The sequence below is a fragment of the Cyprinus carpio genome, chromosome B1 (genome assembly GCF_018340385.1).
Source record: "Cyprinus carpio isolate SPL01 chromosome B1, ASM1834038v1, whole genome shotgun sequence".
Classification (NCBI taxonomy): Eukaryota; Metazoa; Chordata; class Actinopteri; order Cypriniformes; family Cyprinidae; genus Cyprinus; species Cyprinus carpio.
This window is the reverse complement of record NC_056597.1, coordinates 6,472,234-6,489,103: the sequence shown is the minus strand read 5'-3', so window position 1 is coordinate 6,489,103 and position 16,870 is coordinate 6,472,234. Positions and strand designations below refer to the sequence as shown.

Genomic DNA, 16,870 nt, shown 5'->3' with positions numbered 1-16,870 from the left:
TTTGTTACAATTTAACCATCTTCACTTATAATTAGTAGGCCTACTTGGATATAAAATCAAAAAGCCTACTATTTCTGTTCATTTCTATGCCAGCCGTTCCTCACAACAATACAAGGTAATGCTTACATGCTGCTTTTAACGCACAAATTTGCACAATGCACTCCATCTAAATAATGGTTAGGCCTATAAATTGATTGGGTCAGGTTAGATTTACTATCACATCAGGCTAAATTGCAGTGACAGCGCTTTTAAAAAACAACCTAACTGCTTATGAAACAGTGGAGTAATTATAGGCCACCATAGTGTATAATGCATGAGCTAGATATGGTACACTAACCCATCCTTTGTTAATGAGAGACCTTTTCCTCTTTTCATCTGCTGGCAGAGATACACCAGAGACAGCAGGCAAATGTCAACCTCGTCACTTCGTTGCTCTGAAAAAAATGGACACTGGTATGTAATGACAGACTGCTCTGTTCACTTCCTTTCTGAAATGTGGGAGAGATGTGAAAATAGAATTCCAGCAGGTGTAGTTACTGTATATGATAATGCTAAACAATCAGAAGGTTCATTTGTTGTCTGGAGTAGTAAAGTTAATGAGATATTGTACTATTTCTCATTTAGAGAAAGCATATTTCATTTCTCGGGGTTCCAGGAGAAGTATTTGATTGCTAGTCACAGATGGGTGATCGTACACAGCTCTCTGTTTGGCTGAGAGAAGATCTGGAGAGGAATCCAAAGACAGGGTGGTGTTTCTGGCTCAGGTTCACGGTCACCATCGTACATATATTTAGAACCAGCATCTCCAAATGCTTTCCAAATAGAAAAGACCAAGCCTGATCCAAAATCACTTTAAGACCAGATTTCTGTTCTATGCAATTGCATTGTAGGTCTGTGTTGTATTGCAGTGTATAAGGACTCTTCATTTAATACATTTAATTTATATTTTACATTTACATTTTAGTCATTTATAGCGACTTACAAATGAGGACAGTGGAAGCAATCAAAATCAACAAAAGAGCAATGATATATAAGTATAAGTTTGTTTTTAGTTTTACACATTGTAGGTGGTTTTTTTTATATTTTATTAATGAAGAAAGAAGAAAGAATAGTAGAAAAAAATAGAGCAAGCTAGTGTTAGAGGTCTTTTTGCTTTTGTTAATTTTACAGTAAATGAAAAGAAAATAGATAGAATGCAAAAAGATTAGAAAGCAAGTGTTAGTTGTTTTTTTTTAAGAAAACAAGCAGCAAATGAATAGAGTGCAAGTCTAAAAGGGACAATTTGTTTTTTGTTTTTAGTTTTTTTGTTTATTAGAGAGTGCTAGAGTTAGAGGTTCAAATAAAGATGGAAGAGATGTGTTTTTAGCCGATTCTTGAAGATGGCTAAAGACTCAGTTGCTTGGATTGAGTTGGGCAGGTCATTCCACCAGGAGGGAACAGTTAATGTAAAAGTCTGTGAAAAGTGATTTTGTGGTTCTTTGGAACGGAACAATCAGTGTGTCATCAATTAATTAACTAATTAATTAATCAGTCATTTAATACATTTAATTGTTAAAAAAAGTTAAATTTCTAATTTTTAAATTTATACTTTTTCTTTAAATTATTTCATCTTCCTAATATTTTATTTCTTGTTTTAGTTTTATTTTAAAGACTCCATACACAAGACTGCAGTAGGACAAACCTCAATTATATTGGTAAGGTACCTGTTCTGGTGTAGGAAGAGGATGAGTTAACCTTGATATGCATGGATGAAGGAAAATGTACCCTTGTTGTGCTGTATTTGGGAAGATCTGCATGCTTGCTTGATTTGGATTTATGAAGGATCTAATAAGACATGCTTGAAAGGAAATGGTGATGACACATATAAATACACAAATTAAATATTGGTATTTTGTATTTTAATATGTTGTATATATTTATGTTTTTATGTTATGTGAGTATGTGAATTTTTTATATTTATATATATATGGCTATATGGGTATTTATGATGGACAATGTCATATACTGTTTTTGATTTTTGTTTTGTGTATTGGTTCTAATTTCAAATTTTATTTGTTTTATTTTTCTTTTAATTGTGATTCTGACATGTCCTCTTGCCAACACCAGCAATGAATGCTTAGCATAATGCTACATTGGTAAGGGTAAACCTTTGTTTTAAGGTGTCCTTGTTACACATATTACATGTACTTACATGTAATAACAATTAATTATGCATAATTACATGTAAGTAATCCGAAGCAAATCCCTAATCCTAAACCTAACCAGTACATGTAGTTAATTAATATTACTCACTACTTAAATGTATAATTACACTGTAAAAAGGACACCTTAAAATAAAGTGTAACCGGAAATTTCTACTTACAAGTTCAGAAATCATAATAATGACATGATGCATACAAAGCAATTTCAGTTGCACAATTTTATATTACTTTCTCTATTTCTCTCTTTCTCCCGCTCTCAGTGATCTTCAAAACATCTGCAGCAATAAATTACATTAATTGTCTTTAAATATGTCCAAGATGTATGCAGAAGTTTTCAAATGCAAGATCTTTAAAGCCACCCACATCAACCAAGGCAATTATTTTATTTGAAAAGCTCATTTGAACATAATTGTAATTATGAGGAGGCAGGGTTATGGTTAGGGTTTATTAAAAACATCATCAACCTCTTCAGAAATCCAGCTGCACGTAATTGAAGAGAGACAAATTGGAGCTGCTGCTCTGCATTCAACATGCACCTGAGATTTTTGCACATTAGACATTCAAGAGAGAAGATTGGGCTTCAGATGTAGCCATCATTGCAGCAGGAAGAGAAGGTGAGTCTGTCAATGGTACATCAGAAATTGAAAGTGGGAATATCTCCATGGTGACACATACAAGTATCCTGGCCATGATTCATGATTCACATCCAAGGTTATTCTCACTGGCTGTAGATCAAGCCAGCTGAGTCAATCTATTATTCATGATTCAGTTCAGAGTCTCAGCAGAATTCGCCAAAACCTGTAGATCATCTGACAGAACAGGAACTGTTCATCCCGGTGGAAGAAAGTGGCCCTTTAGCTCGGCTGCTGTATAATAAGGTGATGACTGGCCATGCAAGGTGTAATCTGAAAAGCCTGAAATGAGCCTGAGATCTAAAAGTGAGAGCAGCATTAAAGAAAGTATAGAGATGAGTGAGGCAGAAACGCTGATCAGAGGATGAGCTGATAAAAATAGAGGCGAGCAGACGGGACTGTGGGAGAAAGAGTGACTCAGAGTCAAAGGGCTATTCAATAAAAGCAGCGCTGATTAGAGCTAGAAAACAATGAGTGATTACAGCCACAGTGAGTGATTAAAGGACATATTATTACCACAGACGTTTTGTAAAAATGCAGTAAAATCAAGAATCTGTGATCTGTTCATTCTCTTTAACTTTTATTTAATTGACAAAAATACAAAGAAAAGATTTCCAAAGTTTTCAATGACCAACGTAAATGTATTTTGTAAATATAAACACATTTTTATTTTGATGGCTGCAACACATTCCAAAAAAGTTGGGACAGAGGCACGTTTAACAGAAAGAAATCATACTGTGTCACATCAAGGAAAGTTGATGTGACACAGTAAGATTTCTTTGACTCCACTGAAGCACATAAAGATGCTTGCTCTGATATTACTGAAAAGGGAACATACCAAATACTCAAAATTACAGAAATGCATGTTTATTTCTCTGTTTTTCGCCTTTTTGCTAAAAATGTTAATCATATATAATTTGTAACTAGACAAAAATGAAAAGAAAAAAAAACCTTTTTCTATAGACTACAGTGAACCTCACTGTATGTGTTCAGTTTATAAAGAAAATGATATCTGTAATAAATCTCTCAAAAATGAACCCAGTTAACCCAAAAAGGAAGTTTGTTTGTTTGTGTATTTATTCTCAGTCAGTCCATGATGTATGTGGGTTTGTTTTTTTTCTTGGTGGGAAGTTTTTTATTGCATGTTCACCTATGGATTCTCTGCAGTGAATGGGTGCCGTCAGAATGAAGCAACAGTTTAAAGTTAAAAAGTCTTGATGGATTTGTTTCTTACAAACATGCAGCTTTTCACTTCACATTAAGACAATTATATTTAAGACATTAATTAGTAATTAGTAAGTAATTAAGACATTAATTACAGTTTTTCTCGATTGCTTAAACACATTTCTTGAAAATGCGACTCCTTTTCTCGGAACTCTAAACACAAATCCATAACTTCTCACCCAATTCCCCGTATTTCCTATATTCAGGTCAAAATGAAGCTCTCCACTCAAAACTATTCAATCTTGCTGAAAAAAACAAATGTTGCCCTCAGACATGACACACAAGCCCTTAGAAACACATACACTACAACATAGTCTTACACACTAATGAGATCGATTCATAACACTGTGGCAAAAACCTTTTGGTATCATTTTACAGCTCAATGTCTATTTATAGTATACAGTAAATATAGCAGATACAGTGAAATTCAACAATAAGCTTTACAGTAAGAAAATATTATTTTCATTACACGGCTGTAAAGAGATCTTACAGTACAGTAGATGAAAAGCACTAGAAAGGAAAAGGTCAAATACCAAAGAATTGCATATGAACACACAACCGAATATAGAGTCATCTCTTACTGTAGTTCTGCAAAAATACAGTACATGTAAGAAGTACTCGGCTACAAATCAGTTCAGCAGTTACAGTGTGAGTTTGAGGGTATACAACTTGTGCTTCAGTATTTACTGTACATATACAGGTGCATCTCAATAAATTAGAACATCATGGAAAAGTTAATTTATTTCAGTAATTCAATTGAGAATTACTCAATTTTTGATAAATGTGAGCCAAAATCATCACAATTAAAGAACCAAAGACTTAAACTACTTCAGTCTGTGTGCACTGAATTTATTTAATACACAAGTTTCACAATATGAGTTGAATTACTGAAATAAATGAACTTTTCCACAACATTCTAATTTATTGAGATGCACCTGTATATAAAAATAAAAGTTCTCTCATCTGAAGTACTGCTACTGTTCTGCCATTATATTTTATCTGTAAGTAGTATTGAAAGCCTGTAGATGAGCCTGTAAGCCAGCTGTCCTCCTGCACAAGAACATGATCAACTACAGGGCTGTGTATTTCATCAGGAATAAATGTACTTTTACCCTGTCCCCTTCAGTTTTCTTTTTCCCTCCTCTTCCTCTTTGTCTCCCACTAGTAGGATTTATTTTCCAAATCACATAATCACCTGTGCTCCTTTTTATATCATCTCGAGCTTCTGACTGCTGTAGAAGAAAACATTGAGCAAACTGAAACGTGTGTGAAAACAGTTGAAATGTGTTAAATGTTTTGAGAAATGTGTCTTTGTTTCGAAAACTGAATGAATGGTTTGGAAAATTGGGCCAAATGAATCATTTATAGTGTGTTAGCAATGGAGAAAAACTGTAATGGACTGGATTACTTTTGTGGAGGACTCTCATTCTGATGGCACCCATTCACTGCAGAGAATCCATTGGTGAGCGAGTGATGTAATGCTAAATTTCTATAAATCCATTACCATTAAAAAACTATTTCATCTACATATTGGATGGCCTGAGGAGAGTAAATCTTAAGCAAAATTTAATATCTGGGTAAACTGTTCCTTTAAGGCATAAAGCAAAAGTTCATAATATAGATTTACTGCGGGGGGTGTGCAACAAAACATGTCTTATGGCATGGCAAATGTCAACATCATTATCTCATTTCACTTCAAGACAAAACACCATAGGAGAGGGGTAGGAAACATACATTTCCAATCAAAACTCATCAAGACAGAATAACTCACTAAATGTCATGTAGAACGGAGAAACCCCCAAGGGAATCAGATATCATTTTATCTGGCTGAACGAAGAGAGCTGTATAATTTATGAAGAATTCTCTCGTAGATTGTTAATTGAGCAGGGCCAGTTTTTCACACAGGACCCACGATACTAGCAGTACTAATTGGCCTCCCAATGTCCCTAGAGGAACAGAAGGAATAAGGTGTGTGTGTGTGTGTGTGTGTGTGTGTGTGTGTGTGTGTGTGTGTGTGTGTGTGTGTGTGTGTGTGTGTGTGTGTGTGTGTGTTTATAAGTAAGTGTGAGTCATAAAGAAAGCAACAGAGGGAAAGATAGAAAGAGCAAACGCATTATAATTTTTAGCCAAAGGCTGAAGCAGGCAAACCCATTGATTCATTCTCCTTCAAAAAGGAGATATGCTTGCTCAAAAACCTGGTTTAAGGTCTTCACAAGTTCATAAGATATTGATGTTTGTGCAATATACTTTTTATATGATGCAATGCATAATATAATGTGTTTCACAAGAAAAGTGTTAGTGTAGTGCAAATAGCAAACAATACATTTTTAATCAGCAAGATGTCAGTATGTCCATATCAGGGCCCAATAATTTTTTTAAATTAATTATTTTGTCTGCAAAAGTCTGCAGTCATCACATCACAATTACTGTATTGTTAACTATATTATTGTGTTTAAATGAACAAAACTTACTATTATTAATTATTCATTAAGCATCAAGTAAACATGATCATTACTCAATTAAGCCAAATACTCAGATTTCTAAAAATCTGACTTAAATAGCTAACATAATCATTTAGGCTCATGTTAATTGTTAAAGTAAAACAAAATACATTTTAGTAGTAAGGAGAAGACTGAATTTATTTTACACTGACAACCATACAAAGCATCAAAACTGATTTAAAAAATGAAGAATAAAAAAACATCATGACCTACATTCTGTAATTCATTGCACTCTTGTCTGTCAAGGACCCGAATAAGAATTCACAGTGTTATACTGTGCAGAATTAAATGCAGCATGACAAATGGCCCAAGTGAGCTGATCTCCAGTCTTTCTCAAAGAGAACAGCACATTGTGAAAAAAGAAAAACAGTACTATTGCTATAACAGTATAACAGTACTATTACTAATGCAAAATCACTTACTGTTCAAACCTTCACCTGAACAATCTAATTAAATTACAAGCAGGTGTGTTTGAGCAGAGTTGGAGCTGAACGCTGCAGGAAGGGAATCCCTGTTCTGTAGTATGAATGCAATCCAGACATGCTACATCCACCATGCTAGCATTTTCATGTGACTTATTTTTCCTGTATGGTAGGGATGTGCATATTCAGATACAGAGACTGCCTGGCACCATCTAATATGTAACACCCATTTTTCATTACCCAAATGATTTAATTATTTCCTTTACACCACAGTAAGAAAAATAAAATACGTCATGAATGCATGTGTGAGTAAAATCGGTTTTTAAATCCCATTATTTAATCCTATATAATTAAATAATCCACTTCTAAATAATTCACTTCCCATATGTATATTCACATAGCTTTATATAAATAGATTTATTTATTGTGCTACTAATTGAATCTGTAGGTACCTTGATGAATTTATTGGCTGAACAGAGCTTTCTGCATTTAATGAACAAACAAATTCAAAGAGTGTTATTTAGGACCATTTTTAAGATCATATAAAACTGAGAGAACCTAAAAATATAAAGGCATCTGAATGATTAACTTTTTTATATAGTACAGGAAAAGAACATCTATATCTTAGTTTATTATGAATATGCTTAGATTAGTATTTCAATAACTCTAGAGCATATAAACATTTTAGACTAAAGGATTAACCAAATATAGACCTGATTTGTAAAGTAAACATGATCAATTTTTTATCATGTATCTTGTTACAGTCTTAAAATGAAACCAGTTGTTTTAATACTAAACCATGATACTGAGCATCACTCTGCTCTGATTTCTGATTCTACTAAAAGCAGACGACATCCAGATCCATTTGTCACTTCTTAGAGAAGTGTGTTTCTTTAAGCTGAAAGAGAGCACCATTTCTCCAGAACTCTAAGAATCTGTCAGTCACATGACTGAACTTAAGCTTTTTCCTATAAGACTTCAGAGAAACAAAAATACCATCAGCCAACAGTTCCTGAGCCGCGCAGACCATTAAATCCAGAGACCTGATCTCTTTTGTATCTTTCTAAGAATGTGTGTTTGTGTGTACATACAGTATGTTTGTGCTCAAATATTCAGTAGACATGTATGAGTGTAGAGCAGCTCCTCGGTTAGATCTGAGATAATCCTCCTTCAAAATACCTTTCCAGCTGAATGCGTCTCTCTCCTTCACGGCTCAGCTTGTCAAAGAAACCTGTCTGCACATCAGTGCTCACAGCTGGAAGCCTCTTTACATATGAGCTGGGATACTCTCCCAAGCTGCAATGACTAAAGCCTATATGTCTTTATTGTTTCACACTTGTCTCATTGCTGATTAGCGAAGATAGAAAATGTCTATGAGTGTTTGCAACTGCTTACAGAAAAAGAGCTTTAACACAACATAACCTCCCTTAATGTACTAAATATCATCATTGCCTTCCCTTTGTACCTAAAATGTGATTACTGTGTAAACAGAACTAGTATAGATCTCACTAAATTACATCTCAACATGCTCTTATAATTTTTGTTTTCATCATCATCTTTTTTTTTAGATTTATTTCATCAGAACAGTCTTGAGGTTAAAGTTTTTGTTGTTGTTTTTTTATTTATTTTGCTTCTTATTTGAATATTAGAAGATTTATATCTGGTTGTTATTGAAGAAGTCTGTGGACACAATAATTCATTTAGACTGAGATTAAAACATTTTTATTGTAAAGTCATGTTGTCATTGCTGGTATTATTGTTAATTTATTATTTTTTGTAGTTCATGACATGCATAAATGACAACAACAACAACAATAAATAGGACAAACAGTGTTGATTTTAGGAAATTAGGAAACAATAAATTCAGTTATAATTACAATTTCAATTTCAACTATAAAACAGCTCTTCAGTATAGTGTCATTATTCAGCTAAATTCAAATCTGTTATTTGATCATGTCAAGCACACTTAAACTGATAGGATTTGCTGAATATTAAGCCCCTTTAATTATATAATAATAATGATAACAACAACAATTTAATGCATAAAAGAACTATTTGTAAGTATTTGTATTTTTATTAAAAATGATATGAGATGTATTTTATATAATCTGCAAAAATCCGATGACATCTTAATTCATAATTTTTATCATCATAATTTTTGTGCTATAACAACTAAATTGTGGCTGTTGGTATTTCACTTAGTACTGTATCATATCAGTACATGATTAGCTAATATCTAAATATGCTACAAGTTAGTTAATGCACATGTTTTTAATGGGAGCATATTCGTCAATCTTCCCCCATTCATCACTAGCACAAAGGCAATAGAGAAATTAACAAATATGAAACTGTAATAGATACAGTTATTTAGATTTTTCATGTGAAAGGTGGTGTATTGAACAAAGATCTAGGCTGGTAATCAGAGAGCTGTGTGCACAAAACTTCCATGAGAAGATGCATATGTCTAAATGCTAAATGACTGCTTGCATTCAAAAATTATCATTGTGTTTTTTTTTTTTTTTTTATCATACTCTTCTCCATTCAGTCATGAATTGCTCTCGCTCTTTGTCAATTATTTGTGAACTTCTCACTCTGCTAACAACAGCCAGTCAAACTGAGCCATCGGTTCACACATGACTAGCTCTCTTAGCCTTGGTTTGGGTTTGCGTGGCTCTTTATCCCTGGTTTACCTTCTTCAGTCTCCATGGCTTATCTTCACAGGAGTGTGGAAGAGGCTGTGAGCCACTGCAGCTCCTCCTATAGAACATGCACGAAGCCATTTGTTACGATTCATGGCTTTCAGTGAAATCTGCTAGAGCTCTAGATGTAGTTGCTATGTATGTGCATGTGAGTGTGACCTGGACAGTGAGACAAATTAATTAAAAGTTGTAAGAGGATTTTGACCATATTTTAAAATCTTGCACAGCTTCTGTTTTAACAATTAATGACAGAATTTGCTGAACATTTACTCACCCTTAGGTCATCAAAGATGTAGATAAATTTGTTTCTTCATGGGACCAGATTTTTAGAAATTTTGCCTCACTTAGCCTACTAATGAATCCTCTGTGGTGAATGGGTGCCGTCACAATGAGAGTCCAAATCATCATAATAATCTACATATAATCTACATGACTCCAGTCTATCAGTTAATGTCTTAAGCAGAAAGCTGCATGTTTGTAAAAGATAAATCCATCATTAACTTTAAACTGTTGCTTCTGGCCAAAAAAAACGAGTCTTCCAATGAAAAAGTGAATCCTACATTGACTTCCCACATCAAAATCCACCAACATATTTGTTTAGAACTGTTTTGGACTGTTTTCAGTTGTAAACAGTGTTTGATCTGTGCATATTGTTCTCTTAAATCAGACGAGAACAGCATGTATAGCATGATAGAGGACTCATGTTTTGGTCAGAGACAACAATAATGACAGTTCAATGACAAATGACAACAATGACAAACATGCAGCTTTTCAGTTCACAAGGTTTTTTTTTTTTTTTTTTTTTTACTTCAGAAGTCACAGTAGAAATCACAGTAATTGATTATGGAATATTGTGAGCTGTTTGGACTCTCATTGAAGGCACCCATTCACTAAAAAAAATCATCATCACATCTCCAAATCTGTTCCAATGAAGAAACAGAGTGAGTAGATTTTTAGTAAATTTTCAATTTAAACTATTAAACTAGTTAATAAAACAAAACCAAATTAACTGCGAAACAATATTGTCTCAACAAAATGATACTAGATACTGTAAATATGACACGTTCATATTTTAGCTACTTTGTTGAATGCTGTTCAAAGCATTTTTTCAATGTTGTGTTAATGAATGCCAGTAGTATCCCGAAGCCAGTTAGCTCAGGAATCTCATGGGATATTTAAATCTATGATTTTATTTAAAATGCCTGTGCCTTTTGTTAAGATAAATAACCAATTAAAATTCCTGAAACCCAAGGGACAATTTTTTGTTTGGTCTTTTTGAGCAGAAGAGTAAGGGAAACTTCTTGGCATGTACAGCAGAAATGCTGAGATTTCCAAGTTGAATTTCTCCTTCACATCACGGGTGAAATGGCTCACAGCCAGTGAAAGATACAGGCCAGTCTGTCAGGGACGGTTAGTGTTTCTGCAAGACAAATGTCTCTATCTATTCTGTGTATTTCCCTCAGTTGTCTCAACCTGTCGAGGAATTTATACTTTGCACTGCTTGGGGAATTATTTGCCCTACAGGAAAAATCTATATTCTTCTTTTCTTGATAAGTAGAATTTACTTGACCGAGCGTGTTTATTTTATCATTTGGTCAGTATAATATTTATAACAGATTTTCTGTCAATTAAAAAAAATAATAGGCAGCTGTTACCTTAAGGAACTACATGATTTAAACCCTTAAAATTACTTTTGTTGGTGTAACCTAATGTTTTCAGGTTGTTTTAATGATGTAAAATCATATTATTGACCTGAATAAAACTGGATATTGCTTGATGAATGACATATCTGGCAAAACTTTCAGTGCATTGTAGAAAAGTAGTTAGTAATTTTAATGGAAAAAGTATTGTTTGACTGTAAGTTAACTTATGGTAAAAATGATATTGTTCTTTAAAAGGCGGTAAATTCAATTTTAATGTAAAATATTGTTTACCCCTCTGATATTGTTCATTTGGGAGTCACACTGTTTGCATTGTTTATGGTAAAATCTGACTGAAGGCCATAATAATAATGTTTCTTATTTAATATTTTGCATTTTGAGTGTATTTCATGTTACTAATATTCATATCCAAATTATGGACTATTTAATGTATAAAATGTAAAAAAAAAATTCTATAAAATAATTTTATATAATTTTTCAATTAATGCAATAGATAAGTTTAAAAGTAAAGCAAAAGTTTTCAAAATCCATTGAATTGAGGCAGATTTGTTCCACCTTGTTGAATAAAATAAAGAAAATCATCTGTTATACCAGGGTGTAGCCACTAGATGCCTGTATAGCCATATAGCATGTATTTAGTGCCGTGTATTCCTTAGTTTCTGAGCAATGTTTTCAGGCATAATTGCTTAAGTTTTGTCACCCCTTCATTGATGTTAACTTTTTTTCTGCATTGTACCTGATTTGTAGATTGTACAAATGTACACCAGATGGTTAAAGTATAAAATTCAATGTTCTTCGGTATTTTGGCAGCAATTTGAATAAAAGCAAATACGCTAAATGTCACAAAATGGCATATTGTGAATGGCAAAAACATTTCCTTATCGTTGAAAGCGAATTTGCTCCTTTCCTGGATTTTCGAAAGATATCAAATGCATTATAATTAGAAAGAAATGTATATTTACTGTACGTATAGGCCTACTTTACATTACAATATTGTTATACTGTATGTATATGTGTATATTTTTTAATTAGTAGCCTACATCTCTTTGTAAATCCTGATGGTGTTTGTGTCTGTGTGTGTGGGCAACACTGCATTCTGTCTTTATGTTATTATCACAGTTACTGGAAAAACAAATTTTGATGAACTTTAAGTCATCATGTGGCCATCTGTTACACCACCTGCATCATTATCAGTGCATTTTACAATAACAAACAGAATTTATAGGTTGGTAAATATATATATAATTATATTTATTATATAATTAAAAAAAAAGGTAACCTAAAAAAGGTCTCATGAATTGAATGTTTTATTCAAGTCTGGTTTTATTCATTCAAAAATATTATTTAACATGACAGAACCAGCCTATATGCATTAACTTATGCCAACAAAAGTACATTTGTGACCCTGGACCATAAAACCAGTCATAAGTAGCAGAGGTATATTTGTAGCAATAGCCAACAATACAATACAATAGTCAAAATTATAGATTTTTCTTTTATGCCAAAAATCATTAGGATATTAATGTTCCATGAAAATACTTTTTTTAATTACCTACTGTAAATATATCAAAGTTTAATTTTCGATTAGTAATATGCATTGACTTCATTTGGAAAACTTTAAAGGGTGATTTTCTCAATATTTAGATTTTTTGCACACTCAAGATTCCAGATTTTCAGATAGTTGTATCCCGCCAAATATCGTCCTATCCTAACAATCCATACATCAATGGAAAGCTTATTTATTCAGCTTTCATGTTATGTATAAAAAATTAAAATAAAAATAAAAACTCACCCTTATGACTGATTTTGTGGTCCAGGGTCACATTTTATGGGTTAAATCAGCTCTTTAAGATAACAACTGAAGGTCACCACATTTTTCACTTTAAGTTTAACAATGTACTTTTCCCAGTGAAAACTCAGAGCTGCAATCAGTCTCAATCATTCCAAAGACTGATTCCTACAGCGGAAATTTATGCCGGAAAATGTCATGCAGCAATTGTAGCTGTGAACTTTAAAGTTCATGTCTGCCCAACGTTTACTTGATATCTTTAGCGGTGGAGTTCATCGGGTTTATCGTCTCAGAGGGGCGACGAGGGGAACACTGGTGACACTGACCTAGAAACACATGCTTGTGAGCAGGTCTCACATGATGAGAGCTGAAACCAAATCCGTTTGTGGCTCGGATGCATGAGAAATGCAGACTACAAGAACGATCTCCTCAGGTTCGAATTAGAAAACTTCACGTTTCAAAAGCTGGATTTGAATCCCACTGTATTCCCGGGGGGATGAAACTGAGATCTTTATTTATTACGTAGCGCAAATTGTAAGGACGTGATTTGCTTGCATCACACTCTCGGAGGGAGACGGGCCCGCGCCTGGGAGCTGTCCCAGGCAACATGGTGCTGAAGCCGCAGCGAGAGCAGCATCCTCCGGCTTTACTGATGGTCATCATCATAACAACTCGTGTTAGATAGATCTGCACAACGCATATCGTCACGTGAACCGCAACGCTTTGGATTACCACGCAGCATCCACTTCAGTATTTTCCCAGCAATTTGATTCAAAGGAAAGGCGCTGGATGTGACAAAACGACGGACTGTGGATGGCAAAAATATTTCCTCATCGTCGAAAGAAAATCTGTTTATTCTCGGGACTGATTTTCGAAAGACATGTTTAAAATTACACGGGACAGTGAGCTAAACTGCCTTAGGATTTCTGCAACAAGGGCTGGGTGTTTAAGGAGATAGGCTGCCTGCACTAACGAGACGTTGGCACCTTACATCTTTCAGAAGGGGACTTGTGCAGGATGCATTTGTAAGCGGTCATACCTGAAACATGAGATGAACGACAAAGACAATTGCTGGATAATTGGCATGATTGTGGCTGGATTTTATTTCACGCAACACACTTTGTGTTTACATTAACACCATTACACGGTAGTCGATTTTGGATGATGGCTAATAAGCGAGGACGGTGTGAACTGGAGAACAGAAATTGTGAACTGTGTGTGTATATATGGTAGACTTCAAATTGTTTAAATATTAAACAAACAAAGGCTGCCGTTTGTATGGCTCTGCTGACGAATAGCCTGTTTTCCTGCTTTTGATGAATAGATAGATGCCACTGGCAAGGGTACCTCAGGGTAGGAGCTCCTTTGTCAGAAGCTGTTCGCTGGAATCCCCGATATTTTTAATTCAAATCGGGTTATTTGTCCGCAAATGTTCGATTTGAGTATTTGTAAGTAACGTTATATGGCCTGTTGTTGTGAACGCCCTATAATTAATGTTTTGTCAGCTAACCTGAAATATGCTTCACGTGGTAACATCTGAATGAACTAGTTTTCTTGAGGTACTCGAGATGACTGAATCACCATTGGGTTATGAACAGGGATACTAAAGGGTTACCACTTTTGACAGTTACTATAACATGTGCGTACGATCGTCAGCTTCTCAATGCAAACACTAACGCGATGATGTAGCTCTTATTAGAATAATAACTGTTGAAAATAAACACCTTCTCCACGTTCAAACGGCCAGTTTGAGTGAGGCGAGCAGAAAGCGGAGTTGCTCACGAGACTGAAGCGGCTGCACAGGTGTCTTTCCTGGTTGGAAACCAAACAGTAAGTTTTGTTATGTGACCTGCTGGAGTCCAGTAACAGATAGCCTTAGCATTATAGGCCGTTTAAAAGCATAGACCGCCTTTCCATTATTCATAAGACGGGCACATGTTGTTGGCTATCGGTGTCATTGTATGGTGTTGGGGATTGTTGAGTCGCAGACCGATGCTGCGCCGCCAGGGCAAGCAGAAAGGCCGCTGTTGCGTCTTGTTCAGTGACCTGAAGGTTTTCCTACTCAGGCCACCGGCACCGTCGGCATCGCCACCTGCCTTCACACCCATGAACGAACTAAACGCGGAGGGCAATGCGACGAGCAGCGCCACGGAGAGCCACTCTTTAGCCAACGGACTTTACCAGCCGGTAGCAGGTGAGGCTGTGGACACACGAGGGAGCGAAGACTGGACTCATAGCGGGGTGGATTCGCCGAGGACTCTGGACTGCTGCAGCTCATCCGAGGATTGCTCTAAGGAGAAGCTGGACGAGAGGTTATCTCTGAACAGCTGCACGGACAGTGGAGTCAGGACTCCTTTGTGTCGGATCTGTTTTCAGGGCCCAGAGCAGGTAAAGTGTCCACATGCAGCTACACATTTTGTGAGTGCTCAGTGTATGGGGATTGTTTGTTGCACCTATTTGCTCATACAGTATACTACACTTGGACAATTCCACCTGCTGTAATTAAGATGTCTAGGTTCTGGTGGTGCCAAAGTGACACCCAGTGATAAGTTCACTGCACTCTTAAGACCACTTAAAAATATAAGTTAATTACTGATGAAGAAAATCGAGCTGAAACTCTGACAGCAATTATTGTGTCGCATTAAATGGATAAAAACAAAGATTTTGCTATAATAGAACATTTTCACACACAATTGCACTGTATGAATGTCTCTGCATATACAATGGACTCAAAAAGTATTTGGACACTTGAGATAAATGTAGCTGCATTGAGTGATGAAATGTCAAAACAAGAGCCAAGTATTTTTAAAAAAGAAGTGCACTTTGCACACACACACACAAAAAAAAAATCAGTTAATATTCAAAATTACTTAAAGTGTTACTTAAATCAGAATTAACAATGTATGAACGCGAAGTGACATTTATTTTCAAAACAGAAAGCACAAGCTTTTCAAGTAACATTTCATTATAAAAGATATACTGTTCAAAACGAAGACAAAGAAACACTTGTCAAAAAAATGTATAAATGTGACCAGATTACATAATCTAATATTAAAATCAGTGGCATTTATTTAGCAAAAAGGTAGCACAAGCACATTTTAAAGCACAGAGAAAAGTAGATAATACTGTTCAAAACTAATGCAAATGCTTTTGGATACTTTCTTAGTGGACGCTAGTTGAAAATGTTCATACTGTAGTTAAAGGGGTAGGCTAGTTCACCCAAAAGCAAATATTCCATATTTATTTTCTCATACAGTTCTAAATCTCATGATGTTCCAAATCTGTATCACTTATTGTTTGACTTATATTTCAAATAACTGTTTTTGTCCAATCAAAAAAGTCAAAACATTGGATCCAATTGACTTGATTGATCCAATTTTATTCATTGAATGAATAAAAAAGCACTCACATTTTCAAAAATATATTCATTTTTTTCCAACAGAAGGAAAAAGGTCAGATTTTACATCATAAATAACAATCTGACTTCATAATCACCAAAAGTGCAGTTTGCAAAAGTAATGGGGAAAATGAAAAGTGAAGGTAGTTTTGAGAAAAGCACTCCAGTTTAGCAATGAATTTCTTCCCATTACACTTGATATTTTGTTATCCAAATGTGTCTGGATACTGCAATTGAGATTCCACATCATTGCTGCTGTTCTTGAAGTGATTTGTTCCATAAATCTAACTGTTACTCTGCCCCAGTGGTTTTGTGACAGTGGCATTTATCCACAGCTAGGTGAT

The 16,870-nt window shown here is 34.8% G+C and overlaps 1 protein-coding gene across 2 annotated transcripts in view; it reads left to right on the top strand.

The window, feature by feature from the left end:
• Positions 1 to 13,469: 13,469 nt before the first annotated feature.
• Positions 13,470 to 16,870, top strand: part of LOC109109439 (E3 ubiquitin-protein ligase MARCHF4-like) — a 45,377-nt gene continuing 41,976 nt past the window's right edge. Inside the window, exons 1-2 of one of the 2 annotated variants that reach the window (XM_042716368.1) lie at positions 13,470 to 14,959; positions 15,196 to 15,517. In XM_042716368.1, coding sequence (XP_042572302.1) covers positions 15,236 to 15,517 — 282 coding nt within the window. In that variant the 5' untranslated portion in view covers positions 13,470 to 14,959; positions 15,196 to 15,235. Of the gene's footprint in view, positions 15,518 to 16,870 lie in introns of both variants that reach the window. The other variant, XM_042716367.1, reaches the window with a different exon arrangement.